The 27,054-nt window shown below is 37.6% G+C and overlaps 2 protein-coding genes across 4 annotated transcripts in view; one reads left to right on the forward strand and one right to left on the reverse strand.

The window, feature by feature from the left end:
- Positions 1 to 408: 408 nt before the first annotated feature.
- On the reverse strand, positions 409 to 18,070 carry snRNP-U1-C (small ribonucleoprotein particle U1 subunit C). Of its 2 annotated transcripts, none has more exons than XM_053774087.2 (6): positions 17,957 to 18,070; positions 11,629 to 11,671; positions 9,635 to 9,743; positions 9,281 to 9,346; positions 8,831 to 9,070; positions 409 to 2,107 (listed from the first exon to the last, which is right to left on the reverse strand). In XM_053774087.2, the coding sequence occupies exons 1-6, from the start codon at positions 17,962 to 17,964 to the stop codon at positions 2,007 to 2,009; spliced, it is 567 nt and encodes a 188-aa protein (XP_053630062.1). In that variant the 5' UTR covers positions 17,965 to 18,070; the 3' UTR covers positions 409 to 2,006. The 2 variants fall into 2 exon arrangements, with proteins under 2 accessions (XP_053630062.1, XP_053630061.1); XM_053774086.2 differs by lacking the exon at positions 17,957 to 18,070 and adding an exon at positions 17,854 to 17,894 and having other exon boundaries at positions 1,862 to 2,107.
- A 701-nt stretch (positions 18,071 to 18,771) lies between these two features.
- Afg3l2 (AFG3 like matrix AAA peptidase subunit 2) overlaps positions 18,772 to 27,054 on the forward strand; it is a 73,610-nt gene continuing 65,327 nt past the window's right edge. For both annotated transcript variants that reach the window (XM_070082517.1, XM_053774074.2), the window contains exons 1-2: positions 18,772 to 18,990; positions 26,308 to 26,561. In XM_070082517.1, the coding sequence (XP_069938618.1) occupies positions 18,904 to 18,990; positions 26,308 to 26,561 (341 nt within the window). In that variant the 5' untranslated portion in view covers positions 18,772 to 18,903. The remainder of the gene's footprint in view (positions 18,991 to 26,307; positions 26,562 to 27,054) is intronic.

Genomic DNA, 27,054 nt, shown 5'->3' on the forward strand with positions numbered 1-27,054 from the left:
GCAGTTTGGAGGGATATGTTGTGTATCTTTATATGTGTATGCTTCTAGACTGTTGTATTCTGAGCACCTCTGCAAAAACAGTGATAATGTGCGAGTGTGGTGAAAGTGTTGAATGATGATGAAAGTATTTTCTTTTTGGGGATTTTCTTTCTTTTTTGGGTCACCCTGCCTCGGTGGGAGACGGCCGACTTGTTGGAAAAAAAAAAAAAAAAAAAAAAAAAAACTCATCCTTGATATTGTTATTCCATATATTCTAGCATTTTCCTTTTAGTCTATGGTAACTTTTTTTATTAATTTCTATTCATGGTTATTTTCTTTCCATATCCTTGAGGATTTTTCTTACTATAGTACACTGCAAATAGCTATGATTCATATTTATGCAAACTAAAGGAATATAAAAACCACATAAAATGTCAATTTTTTTATACCATTTAAAACTTTGGATGGTTTCTATTTATAGTAACCACAACCATTCATATGCATTTTACCATATGAATTATTTTCTGGGGTAAAGCAGGGTATCGTTTTCATACTGCCCAGATGTTACTTTGGTTACTTGCAGTTACAATACAATAACTGTCTACAATACAATATTACAAATAAATTCTACTGCAGCTAACCCACACAGTGGGAAGCTACACTATGAAACAGAATATGATGGCAACTTTAAAAAAGGTATGGTACAAGATGCATGTTATGTTTCTCATAAAATTAAACATTTGAAACTTTATAAGAAACTAACAAGCAAATACAATAAACAAAATACAAAACTCTCAACTACCATACCTATAAGTATCAAAACCTGTACCGCATAACCCATGGTATCGGGCTTGTCAATACAAATTAATAGTTGTACAGTAGATCTATAACTTGAGATATTACGACTTACAATGTTTTGCACTTACAATATTTGCACTTGGTAACCAGTTAATTACTTATGTATGTTGGCTGAACTGCAGTTATTATTATTACAATCATAACTAAGTGCTAAACCCCCAAGGGTCAATCTGCAGTTATGATCATTACAAATATTTAAACAGAAATGATTGCAAATAAATTCTCATTGTTTTTTACCAAAAGCATTCATACTTTGTATGTTCATTTAATGCACATAGACAGCTGGCATTTGTTTGACAGACTGGTCAAGAACTACAATTTAATATTTATGATTTTAAAACTGAATTAAAAAAAAATTATCAAATGCATTGGTAATCTGTATATGCTCTTTTTATGAAAGTGTGCAGTTCATGTTTTTAATGGCTGAGGAAGTGGTGAGCAGCTTGAGAGATGAGAGAGTAAGAGAAAATGAGAGAGTGGTCCAGTTGCTGCCCACCACTACATGTCAGTCAAGTCCTCCCACACTATACTCAATGACAGCAGGAAGGGGGTGAGCATATGTAAAGAGTATCATGTTAGATATAAGAGTGGGTCAAAATATATGAGCGAGAATGAGAAAGAGGGAGACAGTCCAGCTTCTACCATTACACATGTACTGTATACTGTATTGTAGCTCTGTTCTGTATAGGTAACATATAAATTAATTTAACAATGTTATGCTATTTGTAAGCAATAAGGAAGAACACTGAAGGTAAAAAGAGTGGGTTAAGATTCTTGGTTAATAACCAAAAGTGGATACAGAATATTATGGCTCAGGAGTGCAGTTCCAATTATAACATGGGAGTCTATGGAAAAATTGGTTCAGTGTTCCAAGCACTTAACTTACAAAAAAAATTTCTTGGACGAATTAACATCATAAGTGTGAACCCATTGTACTGGTAATTCAATGTCACTAAGATAAATAAAGCAAACTCCATAGGGTTTACTCTTGAAAAGTGTTATAAGCAAGAGTTCTCCTATTCATATATGCATTAATAATGCACAGTAAGCTGTCTGTTATATTTCAATAATCCAAATATTGTACAAGTGTCTTCTAAAATCTGAGGTCACCCAACTCAAAAAGTCTCATGTATAAAATTTCAGACTCCACCACAAGTTTATAAAAATATCTATGGTCTTATTTGTGGAGGTCCAGCCATCATAGGAGGTCTCATTCCACCAGGGCCCATCATCATTGGCCCCATGGGACCACCCATTGGAGGTCGCATACCTGAAATACAAAGATTTGCTTAACACCAAGGGATAAACAAGCAAAAGAGTATCAGTACAGTTTTTTTTTTTTTTTATTTAAGAAACCAGCCATATCCCACCGAGGCAGGGTGACTTAAAAAAAAAAAAAGTTTTTCTTTATAAATTTAGTAATTTACACAGGATAAAGGGTTACTAGCCTCTTGCTCCCAGCACTTTAGTTGTCTCCCACGACACGTATGGCTTACAGAGGAAGAATTGTTCCACTTCCCCATGGAGATATAAGGAAATAATGAAGAACAAGAACTATTAAGAAAATAGAAGAAACCCCATTAGATGGAGGGAGTAAAGAAGTGAATGTTTTCAGATATTTGGGAGTTGACTTGTCAGTGGATGGGTTTATGAAGCATGAGGTTAACAGTAGAATTGATGAAGGAAAAAAGGCAAGTGGTGCATTGAAGTATATTTTTCTTTTCTTTCAACAAGTTGGCCGTCTCCCACCGAGGCAGGGTGACCCAAAAAAGAAAGAAAATCCCCAAAAAGAAAATACTTTCATCATCATTCAACACTTTCACCACACTCACACATTATCACTGTTTTTGCAGAGGTGATCAGAATACAAGTTTAGAAGCATACACATATAAAGATACACAACATATCCCTCCACACTGCCAATATCCCAAACCCCTCCTTTAAAGTGCAGGCATTGTACTTCCCATTTCCAGGACTCAAGTCCGACTATATGAAAATAACCCATTTCCCTGAATCCCTTCACTAAATATTACCCTGCTCACACTCCAACAGATCGTCAGGTCCCAAGTACCATTCGTCTCCATTCACTCCTATCTAACACGCTCACGCACGCTTGCTGGAAGTCCAAGCACCTTGCCCACAAAACCTCCTTTACCCCCTCTCTCCAACCCTTTCGAGGACGACCCTTACCCCGCCTTCCTTCCCCTATAGATTTATATGTTTTCCATGTCATTCTACTTTGATCCATTCTCTCTAAATGACCAAACCACCTCAACAACCCCTCTTCTGCCCTCTGACTAAAACTTTTATTAACTCCACACCTTTTCCTAATTTCCACACTCCGAATTTTCTGCATAATATTTACACCACACATTGCCCTTAAACAGGACATCTCCACTGCCTCCAACCGTCTCCTCGCTGCTGCATTTACCACCCAAGCTTCACACCCATATAAGAGTGTTGGTACTACTATACTTTCATACATTCCCTTCTTTGCCTCCATAGATAACGTTTTTTGACTATACATATACCTCAATGCACCACTCACCTTTTTTCCCTCATCAATTCTATGATTAACCTCATCCTTCATAAATCCATCTGCCGACACGTCAACTCCCAAGTATCTGTAAACATTCACTTCTTCCATACTCCTCCTCCCCAATTTGATATCCAATTTTTCTTTATCTAAATCATTTGATACCCTCATCACCTTACTCTTTTCTATGTTCACTTTCAACTTTCTACCTTTACACACATTCCTAAACTCATCCACTAACCTTTGCAATTTTTCTTTAGAATCTCCCATAAGCACAGTATCATCAGCAAAAAGTAACTGTGTCAATTCCCATTTTGAATTTGATTCCCCAAAATTTAATCCCACCCCTCTCCCGAACACCCTAGCATTTACTTCCTTTACAACCCCATCTATAAATATATTAAACAACCATGGTGACATTACACATCCCTGTCTAAGACCTACTTTTACCGGGAAGTAGTCTCCCTCTTCTACACACCCTAACCTGAGCCTCACTATCCTCATAAAAACTCTTTACAGCATTTAATAACTTACCACCTATTCCATATACTTGCAACATCTGCCACATTGCTCCTCTATCCACTCTATCATATGCCTTTTCTAAATCCATAAATGCAATAAAAACTTCCCTACCTTTATCTAAATACTGTTCATATACATGCTTCAATGTAAACACTTGATCTACACATCCCCTACCCACTCTGAAACCTCCTTGCTCATCCGCAATCCTACATTCTGTCTTGCCTCTAATTCTTTCAATTATAACCCTACCGTACACTTTTCCTGGTATACTCAGTAAGCTTATTCCTCTATAATTTTTAGTCTCTTTTGTCCCCTTTCCCTTTATATAATGGGACTATACATGCTCTCCGCCAATCCCTAGGTACCTTCCCCTCTTTCATACATTTATTAAACAAAAGTACCAACCACTCCAACACTATATCCCCCCCTGCTTTTAACATTTCTGTCATGATCCCATCAGTTCCAGCTGCTTTACCCCCTTTCATTCTCCGTAATGCCTCACGTACCTCCCCCACACTTACATTCTGCTCTTCTTCACTCCTAAAAGATGATATACCTCCCTGACAAGTGCATGAAATTACTTCCTCTCTTTCTTCCTTAACATTTAAAAGTTCCTCAAAATATTCTCACCATCTACCTAATACCTCCATCTCCCCATCTATTAACTCCCCTACTCTGTTTTTAACTGACAAATCCCTACTTTCCCTAGGCTTTCTTAACTTGTTTAACTCACTCCAAAATTTTTTCTTATTTTCATTAAAATTTCTTGACAGTGCCTCTCCCACTCTATCATCTGCTCTCCTTTTGCACTCTCTCACCACTCTCTTTACCTTTCTTTTACTCTCCATATACTCTGCTCTTCTTATAACACTTCTGCTTTGTAAAAACCTCTCATAAGCTACCTTTTTCTCTTTTATCACACCCTTTACTTCATCATTCCACCAATCACTCCTCTTTCCTCCTGCCCCCACCCTCCTATAACCACAAACTTCTGCCCCACATTCTAATACTGCATTTTTAAAACTATTCCAACCCTCTTCAACCCCCCCACTACTCATCTTTGCACTAGCCCACCTTTCTGCCAATAGTCGCTTATATCTCACCCGAACTTCCACCTCCCTTAGTTTATACACTTTCACCTCCCTCTTACTTGTTGTTGCCACCTTCCTCTTTTCCCATCTACCTCTTACTCTAACTGTAGCTACAACTAAATAATGATCCGATATATCAGTTGCCCCTCTATAAACATGTACATCCTGGAGCCTACCCATCAACCTTTTATCCACCAATACATAATCTAACAAACTACTTTCATTACGTGCTACATCATACCTTGTATATTTATTTATCCTCTTTTTCATAAAATATGTATTACTTATTACCAAATTTCTTTCAACACATAGCTCAATTAAGGGCTCCCCATTTACATTTACCCCTGGCACCCCAAATTTACCTACTACTCCCTCCATAACATTTTTACCCACTTTAGCATTGAAATCCCCTATCATGTGGGAGTTCGATACGTGGATAGGGTAAAGTAATACTCACGTAGGCTCGTAGTACGTATAATTACGGATAATGTGGAGAGCGCCCAACAGCCTGCCTATCTCCTTGCTCACTCTCGTATAACTGACTGGCCGCCCACTGTACCCATATGTGAGGGGGTCTTTGAATACTGCTGTGGTCAGCACAATGAATACAAACAGTGACTCAGGCAGAGACGGTTGGTAGTGAGTCATCTACTGGTACACTGGTTACTGGTAACTGGTTACTACTACTGAGACCCCAACCACCATTACTCTCACACTTGATTCAAAACTCCCCACGCATTCACTCAACATTTCCCAAAATCTCTCTCTCTCCTCTACACTTCTCTCTTCTCCAGGTGCATACACGCTTATTATAACCCACTTTTCACATCCAATCTTTATTTTACTCCACATAATCCTTGAATTAATACAGTTATAGTCCCTCTTTTCCTGCCATAGCTTATCCTTCAACATTATTGCTACTCCTTCTTTAGCTCTAACTCTATTTGAAACCCCTGACCTAATCCCATTTATTCCTCTCCATTGAAACTCTCCCACCCCCTTCAGCTTTGTTTCACTTAAAGCCAGGACATCCAGCTTTTTCTCATTCATAACATCCACAATCATCTCTTTCTTATCATTTGCACAACATCCACGCACATTCAGACTTCCCACTTTGACAATTTTCTTCTTATTCTTTTTAGTAATCTTTACAGGAAAAGGGGTTACTAGCCCACTGTTCCCGGCATTTTAGTCGACTTTTACAACACGCATGGCTTATGGAGGAAAGATTCTTATTCCACTTCCCCATGGATATAAAAGGAAAAGTAATAAGACCAAGAACTATTAAGATAAAATCAAAGAAAACTCAGATGAGTGTGTATAGATAAACATGTACATGTATGTGTAGGTAGTAGGTTGGTAGACAGCAACCACCCAGGGAAGTACTACTGTCCTGCCAAGTGAGTGTAAAACGAAAGCCTGTAATTGTTTTACATGATAGTAGGATTGCTGGTGTCCATTTTTTGTCTCATAAACATGCAAGGTTTCAGGTACGTCTTGCTACTTCTACTTACACTTAGGTCACACTACACATACATGTACAAGCATATATATACACATCCCTCTGGGTTTTCTTCTATTTTCTTACTAGTTCTTGTTCTTGTTTATTTCCTCTTATCTCCATGGGGAAGTGGAACAGAATTCTTCCTCCGTAAGCTATGCATGTTGTAAGAGGCGACTAAAATGCCAGGAGCAAGGGGCTAGTAACCCCTTCTCCTGTATAAATTACTAAATTTAAAAAGAGAAACTTTTGTTTTTCTTTTTGGGTCACCCTGCCTCAGTGGGATACGGCCGGTTTGATGAAAAAAAAAAAAAAAAAAAAAACTATTAAGATAAAATCAAAGAAAACTCAGATGAGTGTGTATAAATAAATGTGTACATGTATGTGTAGGTAGTAGGTTGGTAGACAGCAACCATCCAGGGAGGTACTACCGTCCTGCCAAGTGAGTGTAAAACGAAAGCCTGTGATTGTTTTACATGATGGTAGGATTGCTGATGTCTTTTGTCTGTCTCATAAATATGCAAGATTACAGGCATGTCTTGCTACTTCTACTTACACTTAGGTCACACTACACATACATGTACACATTTATTTATACACACTCATCTGAGTTTTCTTTGATTTTATCTTAATAGTTCTTGGTCTTATTACTTTTCCTTTTATATCCATGGGGAAGTGGAATAAGAATCTTTCCTCCGTAAGCCATGCGTGTTGTAAAAGTCAACTAAAATGCCGGGAACAATGGGCTAGTAACCCCTTTTCCTGTAAAGATTACTAAAAAGAATAAGAAGAAGAAAATTGTTTTCTTTCTTTTTTGGGTCACCCTGCCTCGGTGGGAGACGGCCGACTTGTTGAAAAAAAAAAAAAAATGTATGTGTAGTGTGACCTAAGTGTAAGTAGAAGTATATGTGGAGACAAAAAAAAAAATCATCCATGGAAGCAAAGAGGGGAATGTACAAGAGTATAGTGGTACTAACACTATTTTATAGGTGTGAAGCATGAGTTGTAAATGCTGCAGCAAGGAAGAGGCTGGAGGCAGTGAAAATGTCGTGTCTAAGGGCAATGTGTGATGTAAATATTATGCAGAGAAGTCGTAGTGTGGAAGTTAGAAGGTGTGGAGTTACTAAAAGTATTAGTTAGATGGCTGAAGAGGGGTTGTTGAGGTGGTTTGGTCATTTAGAGAGAACTGAACAAAATAGAATGACTTGGAGAACGTATAAATCTGTAAGGGAAGAAAGGTGGGGTAGGGGTCATCCTCAAAAAGGTTTGAGTTAGGGGGTATAGGAAGTTTTGTGGGTGACAGGCTTGGACTACCAGCAAGCATGTGTTAGCGTGTTAGAAAGGAGTGAATAGAGACAAATTGTTTTTTGGACCTGACGAGCTGTTCGAGTGTGAGCAGGGTAATATTTTGTGAAGGGATTCAGGGAAACTGATTAGCTGGACCTGAGTCCTGGAAATGGGAAGTACAATGCCTACACAGATACTACAGTTCAGATGTCACTCCATACAGTAAATATCCCCCCCCCCATAGGCACTGTACTTCCCACCTCAAGGACTCAAGTCTGGATAACCGGTTTCCCTGAATCCCTTCACAAAATATTACCCTGCTCACATTCCAACAGCTCAACAAGTCCCAACAAACATTTGTCTTCACTCATTCCTATCTAATATGCTCACACATGCCTGCTGTATGTCCAAGCCCCTTGCACACAAAACCTTTTTTTACCCTCTCCATCCTTTCCCAGGACAACCCCTACCCCTCCTTCCCTCCACTACAGGTTTATACACCGTCTAAGTCATCCTATTTTGCTCCATCCTCTCTAAATGACAAAAGAACCTCAACAACCTCCCTCTCAGCCCTCTGAATAATACTTTTAGCAACTCCACACCTCCTCCTAATTTCCACACTTCGAATTCTCTGCATAATATTTACACCACACATTGCCTTTAGACATGACATCTCCACTGCCTCCAGCCTCTTTCTTGCTGCAGCATTTACAACCCATGCTTCACACCCATATAAGAGTGTTAGTACCACAATACTCTCATACATTCCCTTCTTTGCCTCCATAGATAACGTTCTTTGTCTCCACGGATATCTCAATGCACTACCCACCCTTTTTTCTTCATAAATTCTATGGACTACCTTGTCCTTCATACACTCATCCGATGACAAGTCTACTACTATCTATGATAAAATAACTTAAGAACTAGCGAAACAGATCTATACTAATACTGTAGCTTTCTTTCCTTTCCTAGCAGGCATCTCTGAAAAAAATAATTGCCTTAAATTAGAACAAGGATACACTTGAGTAGCAAAAGATACACACAGAAATTTCTTACCTGGCATCATGCCTGGTGGCATGCCTGGACCTGGAGGGCCGCCCATCATTGGTGGTCCCATCATGGGTCCTCGTGGACCCATTGGGGGCATACCCATGTTGCCTGGCATGTTTGCAGCAGCCATGCCTGGTGGTCCCATGTTCCCCATACCTGGACCTCTTGGAGGACCTCCTGGCCCACCCATGCTCTGAGGCCCTGGACCCCCAGGACCTCCTGGCCCACCTGGACCTCCTGGGCCCCCTTTGCAATAAGAATATACAGTACATTATGTACATTATAAATTACTTTTAAATTAAATCACTATATTCATCATTCTTACACAGTTACCAGAAGTAATAAGCTCGTTGAGAGGTGTAAAATAAGGAAAACTTGTATGGGTAAGGTAAAACAGAAGACCATATAATAAAAACGAGATACAGTATCTCACATGAGTCAACACCATGAGCTTACCCTGCATGTTGGCTGGTGGTGGAATTGCTGCTCCCTTAGGTATCTTCCCTGCTTTGAATGCAGCGGCTGGAAAAGATGTCGGTCAAGATCATAATTAAGCTTTTTTTTGCTATAAATTTCAAAACAGACCCAAAACAAAGAAAATAATAATAATATTAAATATTAAACAAAAATATATAATCATAATTTGGGATTTTGCTATTCTCGAGTATTTGTTTTCAAGAAATTCAAGAGTGCTTACACACCAAGCCATAAAGGCATCAACAACAATTAAAAAATAAAGTTCATATTCGAGTGATAGTATGATCATCAGGATGCTCAAGAAAAGCAAGGAAACTGCACCAATATACTAACTTGTTGCATCAATCAAAGACTGAGCCTGCTCCTCCATCCACTTTTGGTAATATATCTTTACATTTTCTTTGTGTTTTCGTCCTTGGCAGTGAGTCTTCCGTACTGAGGGCTGTAACATTAAGCTTTCTGTTTAGCAAACATCTATCTGTCTGTTTATGCAAGTGTTTACATTAGAATGAAAGTAGCTTTGATGAATACAATGGATCCTTTTATGCTAATGTATAAAATAAAAGAAAAAATTCCCTAAAGGTGAGCACATATAAAATACTGTAATGCATTTTAACTATTATTTGGATAATTATACATTACACAGTACTGTACAAAGGAAAAAATACTGACAGTGTTTCAGTGTATTTAAAGTTGAGACTACAAAGATCTAGAAATCAATATAAGTAGCCAACAAAATTATTTTTACAGAAAGGGTATAAAGCATGTACATACTATACAGCAAAACTTTTACCATTATTTTAATGGTTAGAGGTCAACACAATGATTGAGATAGACCATAGTTTCAATGCTCAAAATATATGCATTTTGTAAATTACTGTATTGCAAAGAAATATAAATATATGCTCCAAACCAGAAGCAAAATAAGCCCAATATTACATAATTAAAATGTACATAAATGTACACAAAACATTAATATTTAGATAAAATGATGTGCACCCTATTAGCAATAATTCTTATTAAATAAGGTATTCTGATGTACATAAAATGAAAATATTTTACAATAAAAGGACACTTACTAAGAAATTAAAACATGTGTTAGTAGACAACTTTTCTGTGATAATGATCTGCTTATCTAAGCTCCTAACTAATCTGTACAAAACTCAAGATTACAAAAGTACTGAGTTACGATCCTTTCATGAGTATGGATTGGATGCCTGATAAATGCTTTGCATTCACATAATTTGTTCGTCTCATGAAAACACAAAATAAAATTACAAATGTTACTTACATCCACAATATGTTTTGCTTTACTGTCCTGCATTTCTTAACTCCTATTTCTGTAATACTGTAGTATACACGTTCTTTCCAATTGATGAGGAATTCTCTGATGCCAGACTGCAGAGGCAATGAGCCTCAGAACCATAGATGAAATCATCCACTGTCAGCTTTCCAGTGTGATAAATTGAATAAAACTTGCATTCCTTTTGAATGCTACACAATGAGCTCATTCACAAATAACTAATGCAAATAAGAGCAGTGGTAGTAAAACAGTTAAATTGGAGGCTGCCACAGTAAAAACCTCTGTTCCACAAGGCATAGTACTCACCCCATCCTGTTCCTCATATTCATATCAGACATAGACAGCATCTCAATTCTCACACCAACCAGCCAAGAAGGCTTCTTGCCCCTGCTTTCTTCCACTCTAGCATACTGTGCTTTCACAGGGGCAATCAATGAGCCATTTAAATCAAACATTTTTCTCTGTATTCATATACTACTGTACTGTAGCTTAGTCCACACATCTTGTGAACCTCAGCATTACACAGACATTTTTACACTTTTTATTTTTATTCAATCAATTCCATTGTTTTACTGTATTCATTAATTCATATTCAGCTACGATGTAATTTATGAAGGCTTTTCTTGCACATTCTACAATTAACTTGCCTCTATTCCAGTTCAAGGGTGCTTAGTCAAGATGGACATACATTAATGCCAAATTTTAAATGCCTCATTTTTTATTAATAACTGATAATGCTTTTATGGAAGAATTTCCCATTTTCCATCTACAATCTTTTATGTACATTAATTCTTTAGAGTTTTTATTTATTTATTTATTTATTTTATGTCTTTGCAAAGAGTACATTGAGATTACAGATTGAGTTACAGTACTCAAATATCACAAAAATTTTAGTTATATTGCATATTAGTCTTTAGCAATATTTACTATTTAAAACAAAGTAAATTACATTTCAATCACCCAACTTGGTTAAAACAGTATACAGTAATCTACAAACATCAGCTTTACTATCTGCACTACTTACGGAGTCATGTGTGAGGTATGTGTCACAGTAATCACAGTAGTATCTGAAATGTGCAATAAACAAATGAGATGTTAGCTTTAAATTTTAAACATATTTTCTAATGTAGTAAAATGATACTGTATTAGCAAATTTTCTTACAAAAACAACAAAAATTAAACCTTATACCTGTAACGAATATAATTATCTTCTGCATTATAAACCAAGCATGATAGGTTGACAAACATACTGTACAGTACCAGCATGTGTGACCACCCACCCACCCACCCACCCACACACACACGCACACACACACACACACACACACATATATATATACATATATTTTTTTTTTTTTCAACAACTCGGCCGTCTCCCACCGAGGCAGGGTGACCCAAAAAAGAAAGAAAATCCCCAAAAAGAAAATGCTTTCATGATCATTCAACACTTTCACCACACTCACACATAATCACTGTTTTTGCAGAGGTGCTCAGAATACAACAGTTTAGAAGCATATACGTATAAAGATACACAACATATCCCTCCAAACTGCCAATATCCCAAACCCCTCCTTTAAAGTGCAGGCATTGTACTTCCCATTTCCAGGACTCAAGTCCGACTATATGAAAATAACCGGTTTCCCTGAATCCCTTCACTAAATATTACCCTGCTCACACTCCAACAGATCGTCAGGTAGGTTGGTAGACAGCAACCACCCAGGGAGGTACTACAGTCCTGCCAAGTGAATGTAAAACAAAAGCCTGTAATTGTTTTAAATGATGGTAGGATTGCTGGAGTCTTTTGTCTGTCTCATAAATATGAAAGATTACAGGTATGTCTTGCTACTTCTACTTACACTTAGGTCACACTACACATACATGTACATGTTTATTTATACACACTCATCTGAGTTTTCTTTGATTTTATCTTAATAGTTCTTGGTCTTATTACTTTTCCTTTTATATCCATGGGGAAGTGGAATAAGAATCTTTCCTCCGTAAGCCATGCGTGTTGTAAAAGTCAACTAAAATGCCGGGAACAATGGGCTAGTAACCCCTTTTCCTGTAAAGATTACTAAAAAGAATAAGAAAATATATATATATATATATATATATATATATATATATATATATATATATATATATATATATATATATATATATATCTATATATATGACACTGTGCTCTTGGGAGATTCTGAAGAGAAGTTGCAGAGATTGGTGGATGAATTTGGAAGGGTGTGCAAAAGAAGAAAATTAAAGGTGAATACAGGAAAGAGTAAGGTTATGAGGATAACAAAAAGATTAGGTGATGAAAGATTGAATATCAGATTGGAGGGAGAGAGTATGGAGGAGGTGAATGTATTCAGATATTTGGGAGTGGACGTGTCAGCGGATGGGTCTATGAAAGATGAGGTGAATCATAGAATTGATGAGGGGAAAAGAGTGAGTGGTGCACTTAGGAGTCTGTGGAGACAAAGAACTTTGTCCTTGGAGGCAAAGAGGGGAATGTATGAGAGTATAGTTTTACCAACGCTCTTGTATGGGTGTGAAGCATGGGTGATGAATGTTGCAGCGAGGAGAAGGCTGGAGGCAGTGGAGATGTCATGTCTGAGGGCAATGTGTGGTGTGAATATAATGCAGAGAATTCGTAGTTTGGAAGTTAGGAGGAGGTGCGGGATTACCAAAACTGTTGTCCAGAGGGCTGAGGAAGGGTTGTTGAGGTGGTTCGGACATGTAGAGAGAATGGAGCGAAACAGAATGACTTCAAGAGTGTATCAGTCTGTAGTGGAAGGAAGGCGAGGTAGGGGTCGGCCTAGGAAAGGTTGGAGGGAGGGGGTAAAGGAGGTTTTGTGTGCGAGGGGCTTGGACTTCCAGCAGGCATGCGTGAGCGTGTTTGATAGGAGTGAATGGAGACAAATGGTTTTTAATACTTGACGGGCTGTTGGAGTGTGAGCAAAGTAACATTTATGAAGGGATTCAGGGAAACCGGCAGGCCGGACTTTAGTCCTGGAGATGGGAAGTACAGTGCCTGCACTCTGAAGGAGGGGTGTTAATGTTGCAGTTTAAAAACTGTAGTGTAAAGCACCCTTCTGGCAAGACAGCGATGGAGTGAATGATGGTGAAAGTTTTTCTTTTTCGGGCCACCCTGCCTTGGTGGGAATCGGCCAGTGTGATAATAAAAAAATATATATATATATATTTATATATATATATATATATATATATATATATATATATATATATATATATATATATATATATTTATATATATTTATATATATTTATATATATTTATATATATTTATATATATTTATATATATTTATATATATTTATATATATTTATATATATTTATATATATTTATATATATTTATATACATTTATATATATTTATATATATATATGCAAAACAACCACTGTGAAAGAATAGAGAAGTTCCAAGCGCTTTCGTGACTACTCACATTATCAAGGAACAATGAAAGTAAAGCATCAAAGGAAGATATATAAAGGGGTAGCCCACACCTCACTATCAGATCCCACAAGCACTGCTGCTTTACATCACACATATGAAGAGGCAAACCATTATTTATACAGTAACTGATGTCTTCTTCCTATATGCCACCCATATTGTACCTCTATCTAGCACAATATCAGGCAAGTAGTGTTTCATCTAGGCAACCACACTAAAAAAATTCTGAATATTTTACACAAAAAAGTACCTCCCCCCCAAAAAGCAGAAACTTTATGCAAATAAAAAGGTCGAAAAATACTGAAAAGCCTACCTGAAGAAAATATGTTCCCCAGTAATCAACTTTACATGGAATGTCAAAGAATGGTGCCTATAAGTTCAGCCTTACAAGACCACACACATTTTATAGATAATAAATACTGTACAATCTAACCAATACTGTTCTTGATATAACTAAGGCATGAATATGTTACTATCACATCTGTAAAAAAAAAAAAAAGTAGCAATAGCCCAAACCCTTCAAAACCCATCTCTTCTACACATTCTGGCCACAATTTTCTCCAAGCAGAGTTCAAAGTCCTGGAAGTCACTCCGTTCCAAGACTTACCTATAAGGTTTATGCAATGGAGGATATTAAGGTGATGTTTGATTTTTTAGCTAAAATTCATGGATTTTCAAACTTTTTTATCAGAATTACTGATGGAATTGAATTTTATGCTGAAAGTAACTCAAATATCAGTCCCCGTGGTACAGGCAGCTGGTTCAGCCCCCGTCGTACTGGCAGCCGGTTCAGTCCCCGTGGTACTGGCAGCTGGTTCAGTCCCCGTGGTACTGGCAGCTGGTTTCTCGCCCTCGAGACCACCTCACCCTCAACCCCCCACCCACGCCTCCCCGCGCCCTCGCCTTCTGCAGCGTCGTCCGGATCGCCCCCGCGCCAACACCGTTACCTGGCTAAGATACGTTGATGATATATTGGTTTTCTATCCGAGACGTCTCAATATCCCAACTCAGGTAATATCTTCATCGACAACTCAAAAGAAACTGAACCCTAGTACTGAACAAGGTTCACAAGAACGAATCAGTAGTCATTCTAGATGACTAAATACTAGAGCTGTTTCAGAAAAAGATATTCACTCAGCTATGAGTCCCTACTTTGCTAAAGTGAAAGTTGAAATAGACGAGACTCAATTAGTTGAAATTAATTCCTTCCGTGATACTGGAAGTTATTTAACATTGTTGAAGCAGGACATACTTCCTGTAAGTGATATGACTCGCACAAAGCTAGATGTCTTATTAGAAGCCTATGGAGACGCCATTATAAGAGTGCCTCTTCACAGGATATACATCCAAACACCAACCTATACTGGCTTTGTGTCGGTAGGTATATCCAGTGAAACTTTTCCTATTCAGGGCGTTGACTTACTCATAGGCAATGATCTAGACCAGTGATTCCCAAACTGGGGGTAAATTACCCCCTGGGGGTAATTTAACCATTTTTGGGGGGTAATGGAGGGGTGACAGAAAAAAAGTTATGAATTCTGAAAATCAAGAAAACAATGCGGTACCCGGTATGCAACACTCCCTACCCTGGGTTATCCTGGCTGGCTAACACTCCCTACCCTGGGTTATCATGGCTGGCTAACACTCCCTACCCTGGGTTATCCTGGCTGGCTAACACTCCCTACCCTGGGTTATCCTGGCTGGCTAACACTCCCTACCCTGGGTTATCCAACCCTCGACCAGCGATGGCATCGATTAATGATAAATCCGACTAGTGATACATTTTAACGCAAAAATTTAGCCTCGACTAGCGCTATAAAACCCGAATTCTGAAAATCCAATGCTATTTGGGTTCCTGGTTCGAGACTCATGGCCACTTTGGCCTGTGTGTCCGTATATGTATGTATGTATGTATGTCGACTGTATGTATTTGTTGTATCATATATGTATATGTATGTGTATGTGTATATATGTATATATGTGTGTGTTGTATATATATATATATATATATATATATATATATATATATATATATATATATATATATATATATATATATATATACATATATATATATATATATATATATATATATATATATATATATATATATATATATATATATATATATATATATATATATATATATATATATATATATATATATATATATATATATATATATATATATATATATATATATATATATATATATATATATATATATATATATATATATATATATATATATATATATATATATATATATATATATATATATATATATATATATATATATATATATATATATATATATATATATATATATATATATATATATATATATATATATATATATATATATATATATATATATATATATATATATATATATTTATTTCAAGATTATTGCGGCACCCTCTTGTGAGACACTCCATCATCAGAAATTAACATCAAAGAAGAGATGGCTTCCCAGGGGAGGTAAATGCAGTGGGAATATTGGTCTTTGTATTCCACCAATACAATCACCCACCCGGCCTCCCACCCACCCACCCACCCAATGGAAATAAGTCACTCTGTCTGACTTTTTTGGGTTATCCCAGGTTCTCTACACATATGCTGCTATGTATGATAATTCTATGTAACTGTATTTGTGTATACCTGAATAAACTTACTTACTTACTTACTTAGCCTTGTGTACATAATTAACACATCAGTTCTCAAATCAAGTTATAAATTATATCATAATCTTCTGTAAATCCTTTTCTAATTCTTTTAAGATTTTTTTCATTTAACATTATAAGGAGAATTAAGGACATAAAAAACAAATACCACAATAGGCCTATTGGCCCATGCTAGGTGGATTCAATTCTCACTCATTCATACATGTGCCCAGGAGGGAGGTTGTCTGACTTAATAAAGTATAAAAACAAGTTATCAAACATGATTTTGGGGAGAATTTAACAAATTCTTCAAATCAGCTACTGACAAACCAGGCTTGGTTTGGAAGATGGATTGTGACCAGAACAAGCAGCCTAATGCTGAGGCCTTGATCCAGGAGGCCTGGTAGGAGACCGGGCTACATCCTCAAGAACCCCAGTAGAAATAACCACTTTGACCTTTTTTGGGGGGTTATCCAAAGTAATTAACACATGTTAACATGTATGATAATTTGTGTAATTGTATTTATGTGTACCTGTACCTAAATAAACTTACTTAAAGGCATCCGTGAAGTTTAGGTTATACCTGGAGAGGGTTTGAGTTGGGTTAAGTTAGTGTCTGGTAGTTAATGACTTCAAAAATCACAGATGTCAGTGAATTATCGAGGAAGTAAGGTTGGTAATTTATTAAAATGGAACTATGAATTATCTGATCCCATAATTTAGAATAGGAAGATGTTAAGCAATTATGTCAAAAATGCCTTTAAACCTCATCTTAGCAGAACTTTGACCCCTACAAGATAATGACACGAAATAAAAATATTATTATATTCAGAAATATAAAAGAGGTGCGTGATTACTGTATTATTCACGGAGAAGCGCTAAACCCGTAAGGGTAATGAGGTTTGATTCAAGGAAGAGAAGTGTATCTCTAATTTCTCAGATCATGGGTCATCGCCAGCATCAAGGTCCCGCAGTCCCTTAAAACAAAACACTTGCAAGAACTTCAAACCCAAAACTAAAGTGGTAAATAATGCCTCGGCTACCATGCATTTAAAACACACACACACACAGTTCGTATAAGTCCTCATGACTGGCTCTCAGGAGATCACTCACTTATCTAAAAGAACAGCTGGAAGCATTGTCCATAATTTTACACATATGTGAGCCTGGCAGCATTCAGACTCAGTCAGCAAGAGACAAATATGATAAAACTCACTTGGGCATGACTGTGTTGTGGCGGCGTCTGGTAAACACTGTGGCCGCCGCAACATTCACTCACAACACAAATATAAATATTAATACAAATACAAATTTCTTGCTTTTCTGCAGTATACAGTAAAGTAGTTTACGTGTAATAAAATATTGTTAGGTACATAAACCACTATTATGTAGTGCATTTCGGGCAATAACAACTATCACTGGAAATAAATCACTGACTTTTTTGGGTTTTCCTAGATAATTTACACGTATGTTATTAGGTATAATACCCCTCAAGGAAGGTTCCTTGATGTTGGTGAGGGGCTCTTGATTTAGGGAATTGGATCTGTGCTCCAGTTCCCCGAATTAAGCCTGAATGCCTTCCACATCCCCCCCCCCAGGCGCTGTATAATCCTCCGGGTTTAGCGCTTCCCCTTGATTATAATAATAATAATAATAATAATTAGGTATAATAATTATAAATGTGTATACGTATACTTAAGTAAACTTAATCATATAACTCATTCAAACACAATTGTTATCCCGTTTGGTAATTATAATATTTATTATTTATTTATAATGATTTAATGGAGCCAATTTTATTATTTTTGAAGACATACAGTAATATTATTAAACAATTCTAAAAACCATTTTTATTCTCGACTTTGTTACTTCCCCGCCAAGTAAATCCACATTAATTATTTTACCTGTTTGGGCATTATTTAATATCTGATATATATTTTTTAAACATGTTAGACATTAAATCCAAATATTAGCCTGGAAGGTATAAGTAAGGGAGTGTGAGGGAGAGGTGAGGGAGAGGTGAGGGAGGAGTGAGGGAGAGGTGAGGGAGGAGTGAGGGAGCAGACGACCCGGCCACTGATGTAACCTGCGGAGGTGGAGTATTTCTGACGGATACTTTTTTTTTTTTTTAACTGTCCCAGGGATCATCTACATCCCCCACACATGGCTCACCGGCTGCTGACGGCAGCCAGGAGGCTGGAAAGGCTGCTACAACAGGGCAAGAGAACAGGTTCTCTGGATCCTCTTCTGGTGAGGCTGTCTACCCACATGTATTTTGACCACTAATATAACCAAAACTTGGCTTAGCGCTTCTTTTTTGATTATTTATTATTATCATTATCACACTGGCCGATTCCCACCAAGGCAGGGTGGCCCGAAAAAGAAAAACTTTCACCATCATTCACTCCATCACTGTCTTGCCAGAAGGGTGCTTTACACTACAGTTTTTAAACTACAACATTAACACCCCTCCTTCAGAGTGCAGGCACTGTACTTCCCATCTCCAGGACTCAAGTCCGGCCTGCCGGTTTCCCTGAACCCCTTCATAAATGTTACTTTGCTCACACTCCAACAGCACGTCAAGTATTAAAAACCATTTGTCTCCATTCACTCCTATCAAACACGCTCATGCATACCTGCTGGAAGTCCAAGCCCCTCGCACACAAAACCTCCTTTACCCCCTCTCTCCAACCTTTCCTAGGCCGACCCCTACCCCGCCTTCCTTCCACTACAGACTGATACACTCTTGAAGTCATTCTGTTTCGCTCCATTCTCTCTACATGTCCGAACCACCTCAACAACCCTTCCTCAGCCCTCTGGACAACAGTTTTGGTAATCCCGCACCTCCTCCTAACTTCCAAACTACGAATTCTCTGCATTATATTCACACCACACATTGCCCTCAGACATGACATCTCCACTGCCTCCAGCCTTCTCCTCGCTGCAACATTCATCACCCATGCTTCACACCCATATAAGAGCGTTGGTAAAACTATACTCTCATACATTCCCCTCTTTACCTCCAAGGACAAAGTTCTTTGTCTCCACAGACTCCTAAGTGCACCACTCACTCTTTTTCCCTCATCAATTCTATGATTCACCTCATCTTTCATAGACCCATCTGCTGACACGTCCACTCCCAAATATCTGAATACATTCACCTCCTCCATACTCTCTCCCTCCAATCTGATATTCAATCTTTCATCACCTAATCTTTTTGTTATCCTCATAACCTTACTCTTTCCTGTATTCACCTTTAATTTTCTTCTTTTGCACACCCTACCAAATTCATCCACCAATCTCTGCAACTTCTCTTCAGAATCTCCCAAGAGCACAGTGTCATCAGCAAAGAGCAGCTGTGACAACTCCCACTTTGTGTGTGATTCTTTATCTTTTAACTCCACGCCCCTTGTCAAGACCCTCGCATTTACTTCTCTTACAACCCCATCTATAAATATATTAAACAACCACGGTGACATCACACATCCTTGTCTAAGGCCTACTTTTACTGAGAAATAATTTCCCTCTTTCCTACATACTCTAACTTGAGCCTCACTATCCTCGTAAAAACTCTTCACTGCTTTCAGTAACCTACCTCCTACACCATACACTTGCAACATCTGCCACATTGCCCCCCTATCCACCCTGTCATACGCCTTTTCCAAATCCATAAATGCCACAAAGATCTCTTTAGCCTTATCTAAATACTGTTCACTTATATGTTTCACTGTAAACACCTGATCCACACACCCCCTACCTATAATAATAATAATAATAATAATAACCAAAACTGCCTCTTGATTATCATAGCCATACATGTTGTTATATGGCCATGTTGGGTTATCCTAGATTAAATCATAATATAACAGTAAAGCAGTACTATTTAACTTCAATTACCCTAGGCCAGGAACCCTAATGGAATTAAGTCATTATTTGACTTCAATTCTTTATTTCAAAATTACTGTACTTAAAAAAATACAATAGTTTGAAGGCCTATAGGATGCACAGCTTTTCAGGTTATCCTAGATGAGACTATAAATATGCTTCTCATGTACCAATACCACTTGTCTGCCTTAAAGAACAAAAGGCACAATACTGTGACTGGAACAATACACAGATAACCTGCACATACAAGAGAGCAGCTTACGACATCGTAATCTCCTCTCTCTCTCTCTCTCTCTCTCTCCCCCTCTCTCCTATGTGCAGGTTATTTGTGCAGTCTGCCGTTTTGTGTGTCCTCAAGGGCATTATAATAACTGTTTTTATGCTGTGTACACAAAACCTGAATATAAATAAATTTAAATCTTAAGGTTTTATTCTGGTTCAGTGCACAAGTTTCTATTGTCTTGAGTTATTTATGTGTACATTAACCAGGGATACCCCAGTCAGCTCTTAACTCTGATATATTTGTTATTTCTTGGATTTTGTTTAGATTAACCCAGAGCATTCATAACCCAAGAAAACCACTAGGATTTGCTTCTGTTGGGGTCCTTTGATCTTCTTCCTTGGATAATAATAATAGTAATAAATAATAATAATAATAATCTTTATTTCTACAAGTACATGTACAAGGTATACAGGCCAATCTGACATCAATGACATATATACTATTATATAGAAAGCCCTTGGTTATGCAGAGTATAACATCCAGGTACCTGTTTTACTGACAGATGAATAGGGACAGCAGGTGTCTCATGGAAATGCATCCTAATGTTTCCACCCATAGGGACACTAGGTATCTTATGAAAACATGTCCTAATGTTTCCACCCATACTGGGGCTCAAACCACGGACTTCAGTGTGTGAGCTGAATGTGCTAACAATCGAGCTACAGGACACTAGGTGACTAGGAATAACCATGTACCTCAAACAACATTCTCACCCTACTACTCTATAATCTATTCTTACCTCACTTGTGGTAACTGCCTATTTGTATTTGTACCTATTTGTAGCTACAGGAGCAGAGTTATGCTCATGGTGTCCCCATCTTCGGTAATTTGTTCCTCATATACTTAGTATGTATGCATGGGGATCTACAACAACAAATTGCCTAAAATCCATAACTCGACAAAAATCTGCGATTAGAATGATTATTTGCAGGCTCCAGACAACATACACCCATACAATGCAAAAGTTTAGGTTTAAGTTGTTTCTAGAACAGTTTGTGAGAGAGCCAACTAGAGGAAATAACCTGCTTAACCTGGTTCTGGTAAATAAGGAGTCTGAGATAAATAATCCTGAGAATAATGAAGAGGTTGGAGAAAGAGATCACATATTACTTAGTTTCAGTATCTCTTGGAGTGACCTAAATGAACATAAAGTGGAAGTTCCTGATTTTCAAACTGTTGATATCCTGGGACTGAGGGATTATCTCTGGAATATATAGACAACAGTAGCCTGACCAGGGATTATCAAGAGGGTGACTTGATAGATGGTGAAGATAGTTTCCAATATATGTTTCAGAACACCATGCCCTTCAAGGGAAGGTCCTTGATGCTGATGAGGGGCTCTTGATCTAGGGAATTGGATCTGTGTTCCGGTTCCCCGAATTGAGCCTGAATACCTTCCATCCCCCCCCTACATGTGCTGTATAATCCTATGGGTTTAGTGCTCCCCCATAATTATAAGTGTAATAATCAGAACATCAAAATGTGTTCATTTCTAAAAGAGATATATCAGACAAAACCCTAAATAGATAAACAGTAGACTAAAATATCTCTTAGGTGTAGAGACAGACATATTCAGGCAAATCAAGACAAAGTGAATCGCCTTATGGACTAATTTATTCAGTTTAAAAGGGCTAAATCCATCTGCCTCCCAAATCCCCCAATAAAAATAACACTGCTTCAAATCAAGTCCCCTAGCCCCTGCCCCTTCCAACAATACGGCCATCCCTAAGCCCCTTCTATATAAAACTTTGAGCCACCTCTGAGGGAAGTCAAAGGAGATTATGAAATTAAGGATGTAAGGGAATCAAAGACTACCCCAAAGGGTTTCTTTCAGGTCTATAGGGTAAGAATAGAAAAAAGATAGACTCATCTAAATGTCACTAAGTCAGCTCACTGTTAGTTACATAGAGGTGTGTGTTCCATTTTCCTACATTTATTTCCTTTCTCTATACACAAATGTATACAAATGAAATTCCATATTTGTGACATGATCATTCGTTAGTGACATGATCATCAGATAAATATATTACAACCAAACAGGTCTCCAGGCCCTGACACTCTTTTCAAGGTTCTAAAGGAATGTAAGGAACTTAGTAAACCATTAGATAGACTCTTCAAAAAATTACTACAAACGGGTATATATTGTACAGGAAAAGCAGAAAAAGGCAAATGTGATACACATTTGCAAAGAAGGGGCTGGATCCTTAGCTTCAGATTACTGATCAGTTAATCAAACTGCAATTGTAGGAAAGTTGGTAGAATCAGTAATTGTTGAAGCAGTTTGTAGCCACCTTGAAAGATTAAATTTGATCAATGAATCTCAGCCTGGTTTTACAAAGGAGGATTCATACCTTGCAAATTTACTAACTATTTTCACTAAGGTATTTGAGGCAACAGACCAAGATTAAGAATATGATATTGTGTATGTGGATTTCAGTAAGACATTTGATAAGAGTACCTCACAGGAGTGAATGATGGTGAAAGAGTTTCTTTTTTTGGGGGGGGGTCACCCTACCTCGGTGGGAGATGGCTGGTTTGTTGGGGGGGGGGAGCCATCCAGCAACATAAGTTAGATTTTACTTTGGTTAGGTTAATGGATAACTTATATCTATATTTTTATTGTCACCAAACCTGCCACCTGGCTAACTTGCTAATGTCGGTGATCTTAAAAGTTGGTAACTTTGGCAGATACCCTTTACAGATTATTACACATTTATACAATAGTTGCAATAATTAATTGTTATAGGTACACATTGGTTTTAATTTATGCATATTTAACCAAGAATAATTCACAAAGCTGTTAGTTAATTCCAGTGCAAACAGTCTACAGAAATGCATACACCGTACCTGGTTATCCCTATGTTTATAATAATTGTGATAAGACATGTACAGACATTGTAGAAATTCAAAATGAGTGTAAAAATGTCAATTTAACCTGGGTGACTGAAGTTTGTTTATGGTTCCTTGATCCCTCAAAAGAGTTTCCTTGATGCTGGTGATGAATCTCTTGATCCCAACAATTGGATGTGTTCTCTCCATCAGACTTGATTGCTTCCCATTTCCCAGTTGCTGTATGACTCCTATGGGTTTAGCACTTCTCCCTAAATATAATATTGTATGTGAGCATGCACGTGTGCACATGCATGTACATATCTGTACATGTGTGCATGATAAATTAGTGGTATATATTATATACATACGTATATCGTCTTTCTTTGAACAAACCGGCCGTATGTCACCAAGGCAGTGTGTCCCAAAAGGAAAATTGAAAGTTTCTCTTTTTAAATTTTGTAATGTATACAGGAGAAGGGGTTACTAGCCCCTTCCTCTCAGCATTTTAGTCGCCTCTTACGACACACATGACTTACAGAGGAAGAATTCTGTTCCACTTCCCTGTGGAGAGTACTGTACATATATGGTACGTATTAATATATAATTGGGTGACTAGGTACAGCGGAACCTCCAATATCGAACTTAATACGTTCCAGGACCTAGTTCTAAATTCGAAAAGTCTGAAAATCGAAGCAATATTTCCCATAAGAAATAATGGAAATACAATTAATCCGTTCCAGAAACCCAAAAATATTCACAAAAAAATACATTTTATAGATATTAATTACAGTTTTACATACAACAAATATAGTTTTCAATTATGTATATAAATATAAAATAACATTTTTACTTACCTTTATTGAAGATTGGTGATGGCATCTGGAAGGTAGGGGGGAGGAGAGAGGGAGTTGGGGTTGGTGTTTGGAAGGAGAAAATCCCTCTGAGGACTTCAGGTAAAGCCCTCTCTGGGGTTACTTCCCTTCTCTGTCTTTTAATGCCACTAGGACCAGCTTGAGTCACTGGACCCCTGTCTCACAAAATAACTGCCCACAGTCCTGTTTCTGGCGCCTCTTTAACATTTCCCTAAAATGGGACATGGTTCTGTCACTGAACTGGTTCCAGGAGTTTTCTGTACCAGATCGGCATGCAACTTCCTTGCTTTCTCGCAAATAATCGTCTCTGAAACACTATCACCTGCCATCTCTTTATCCTTGATCCACACCAGCAACAACAACTCAACCTCTTCGACTATTTGTGGTCTTTTTTTGGTTAGCATATTAACACCTTTCGCAACATCAGCTTCCTTGATTTGTTCTTTCTTTGCTAGGATAGAACCGATGGTCGACTTGTTTTTCCCATACATCCTGGCAAGCTCAGCAAGTCTCACATCACTCTCATACTTCTGTATTATTTCCTTCTTCACATCTACGGTGTTTCTCACTTTCTTTACCATAGGGGTACCACTAGCAAGTTCTTTTGGGCCCATGGTAGCTTATTTCACAGTCCCACAAGCACTAAACACAATGAAATAATTGTTAAATGTTTATATGAGAGTGCAGGTTAGTGTTCACTTAAGCATCAACAAAGCCAAACTGGCTCACGGTGCCTGCACGGGGATGCGGACAGAACGGGCTGGCGGATAGGTCCGGTACCCAGTGGTCCAAAAATAGGGGCACATTCGATAATAGGGACAAAGTTGGTTCGAAAAAAGGGTTCTATTTTTCAAACGTTCGATAAGTGATACGTTCGAAATTTGAGGTTCCACTGTACAGTATAATAGCATTTTTTCCCTCAACACTGGCTGCTGTTACAGTAAACTTTCCATATAATAGACTAATGGGAGGGGGGAAAATTGTCTTAAGTGTTCATTAAATCAGAATGACAAAAAAAAAAAATAGCAAAAAATGCACTAAAGTACTCTACTGTAAACCTAATTTAGTACTGTACACAGTTCAGTTATATTGATGGTTTACTGTACACTTAAGATAAGATAAGATTTCGTTCGGATTTTTAACCCCGGGGGGTTAGCCACCCAGGAAAACCCAAGAAAGTCAGTGCGTCATCGAGGACTGTCTAACTTATTTCCATTGGGGTCCTTAATCTTGTCCCCCAGGATGCGACCCACACCAGTCGACTAACACCCAGGTACCTATTTGCTGCTAGGTGAACAGGACAACAGGTGTAAGGAAACGTGTCGAAATGTTTCTACCCGCCGGGAATCGAACCCGGGCCCTCCGTGTGTGAAGCGGGAGCTTTAGCCACCAGGCCACCGGGCCACCATTGGTATTTAGTTGTTTTGTCTGATTGTTAAGAAAAGTTTAATAAAATTTGCCTCATCCACTCACAGGAGGTAAAACCCAGTCATGTTTTATAAAATGTATCTTGATTAACTTGGTCACACTTTCAACTTTTATACATGTATAAGATTTCTTCATAAATAGTGACTGGAATTTGCAACTACAGTATTGTGAGTTTTAAATAAACTTTTATTTTTTAATTTGAACCATTGAATGCAGTTTGAGACTTGCCTTATTTAGCATCCTTAACCGAATTGTTTTAATCTGCAGGTAGGACAACATCTCTCTCGGATAAATCTTCCATACAGCACAACACTTCTTGAACAGTGGCAACAGTTCTGCCAGAAGCCTCCCCGTGGTTTTGAAAAATATTTTAAAGAAGGTACAAGCAAACCAGTTCCAGTAAACAATGCTAAGACACAGCCCAAGTCCAGCTCCCCTGCAGAACCTTCGCAGAGAGCTACAACTAAGCCTTCAACTCCAAAGGACCCATTTAACATCAACTTGTTTGGCTCAGGAAGCAAGTATGTTTATATTATATATAGTGTACAGTACAGTATTTGTATATATCCATACATTTACAACAAATTGGGAATATTTCATTAAGTAATCACTTTTTTTTTTCTTTAAAATTATTACTGTATAATCACTTACACTTTTAATTATTTGACCTTGGATACCTTTTTTTTTTTTATTAACCTCCCTCCTGGTATATTCTCTGTATAATCACTTACAGCCTGTCCTTACTTAGTGACATACTCGTTTACTGATGCCTCGGACTTACAATGGGCGCTCTGACCAGTATGCATGCCTAAATTATGTATACTAGAGCTGATTTTCTCTATTCTGTTTTTTACAATGTACAGTACACTACTGCATAAACATTTAAAAATATACCAGAAATGTTATAAATGATGCAAAGGTGACATTAAAACAATATCAAAGATAGTTGACACAAACCCACTACCATTATAGTGTGCTCCTCATTTAGCGACGAATTTGTTTACCGACGTGGTC

This window comes from Cherax quadricarinatus, chromosome 7, assembly GCF_038502225.1.
Source record: "Cherax quadricarinatus isolate ZL_2023a chromosome 7, ASM3850222v1, whole genome shotgun sequence".
Taxonomy (NCBI): Eukaryota; Metazoa; Arthropoda; class Malacostraca; order Decapoda; family Parastacidae; genus Cherax; species Cherax quadricarinatus.

Coding starts and splice junctions, on each gene's coding strand:
- snRNP-U1-C (XM_053774086.2), bottom strand. CDS start 17,879: ATGCTTCCAGCTGTTCTTTTAGATAA. Junction 9,744..11,628: donor CATACCTCACACATGACTCC/GTAAGTAGTGCA, acceptor TTAATGTTACAG/CCCTCAGTACGGAAGACTCA. Junction 9,347..9,634: donor GTCTTTGATTGATGCAACAA/GTTAGTATATTG, acceptor CATCTTTTCCAG/CCGCTGCATTCAAAGCAGGG.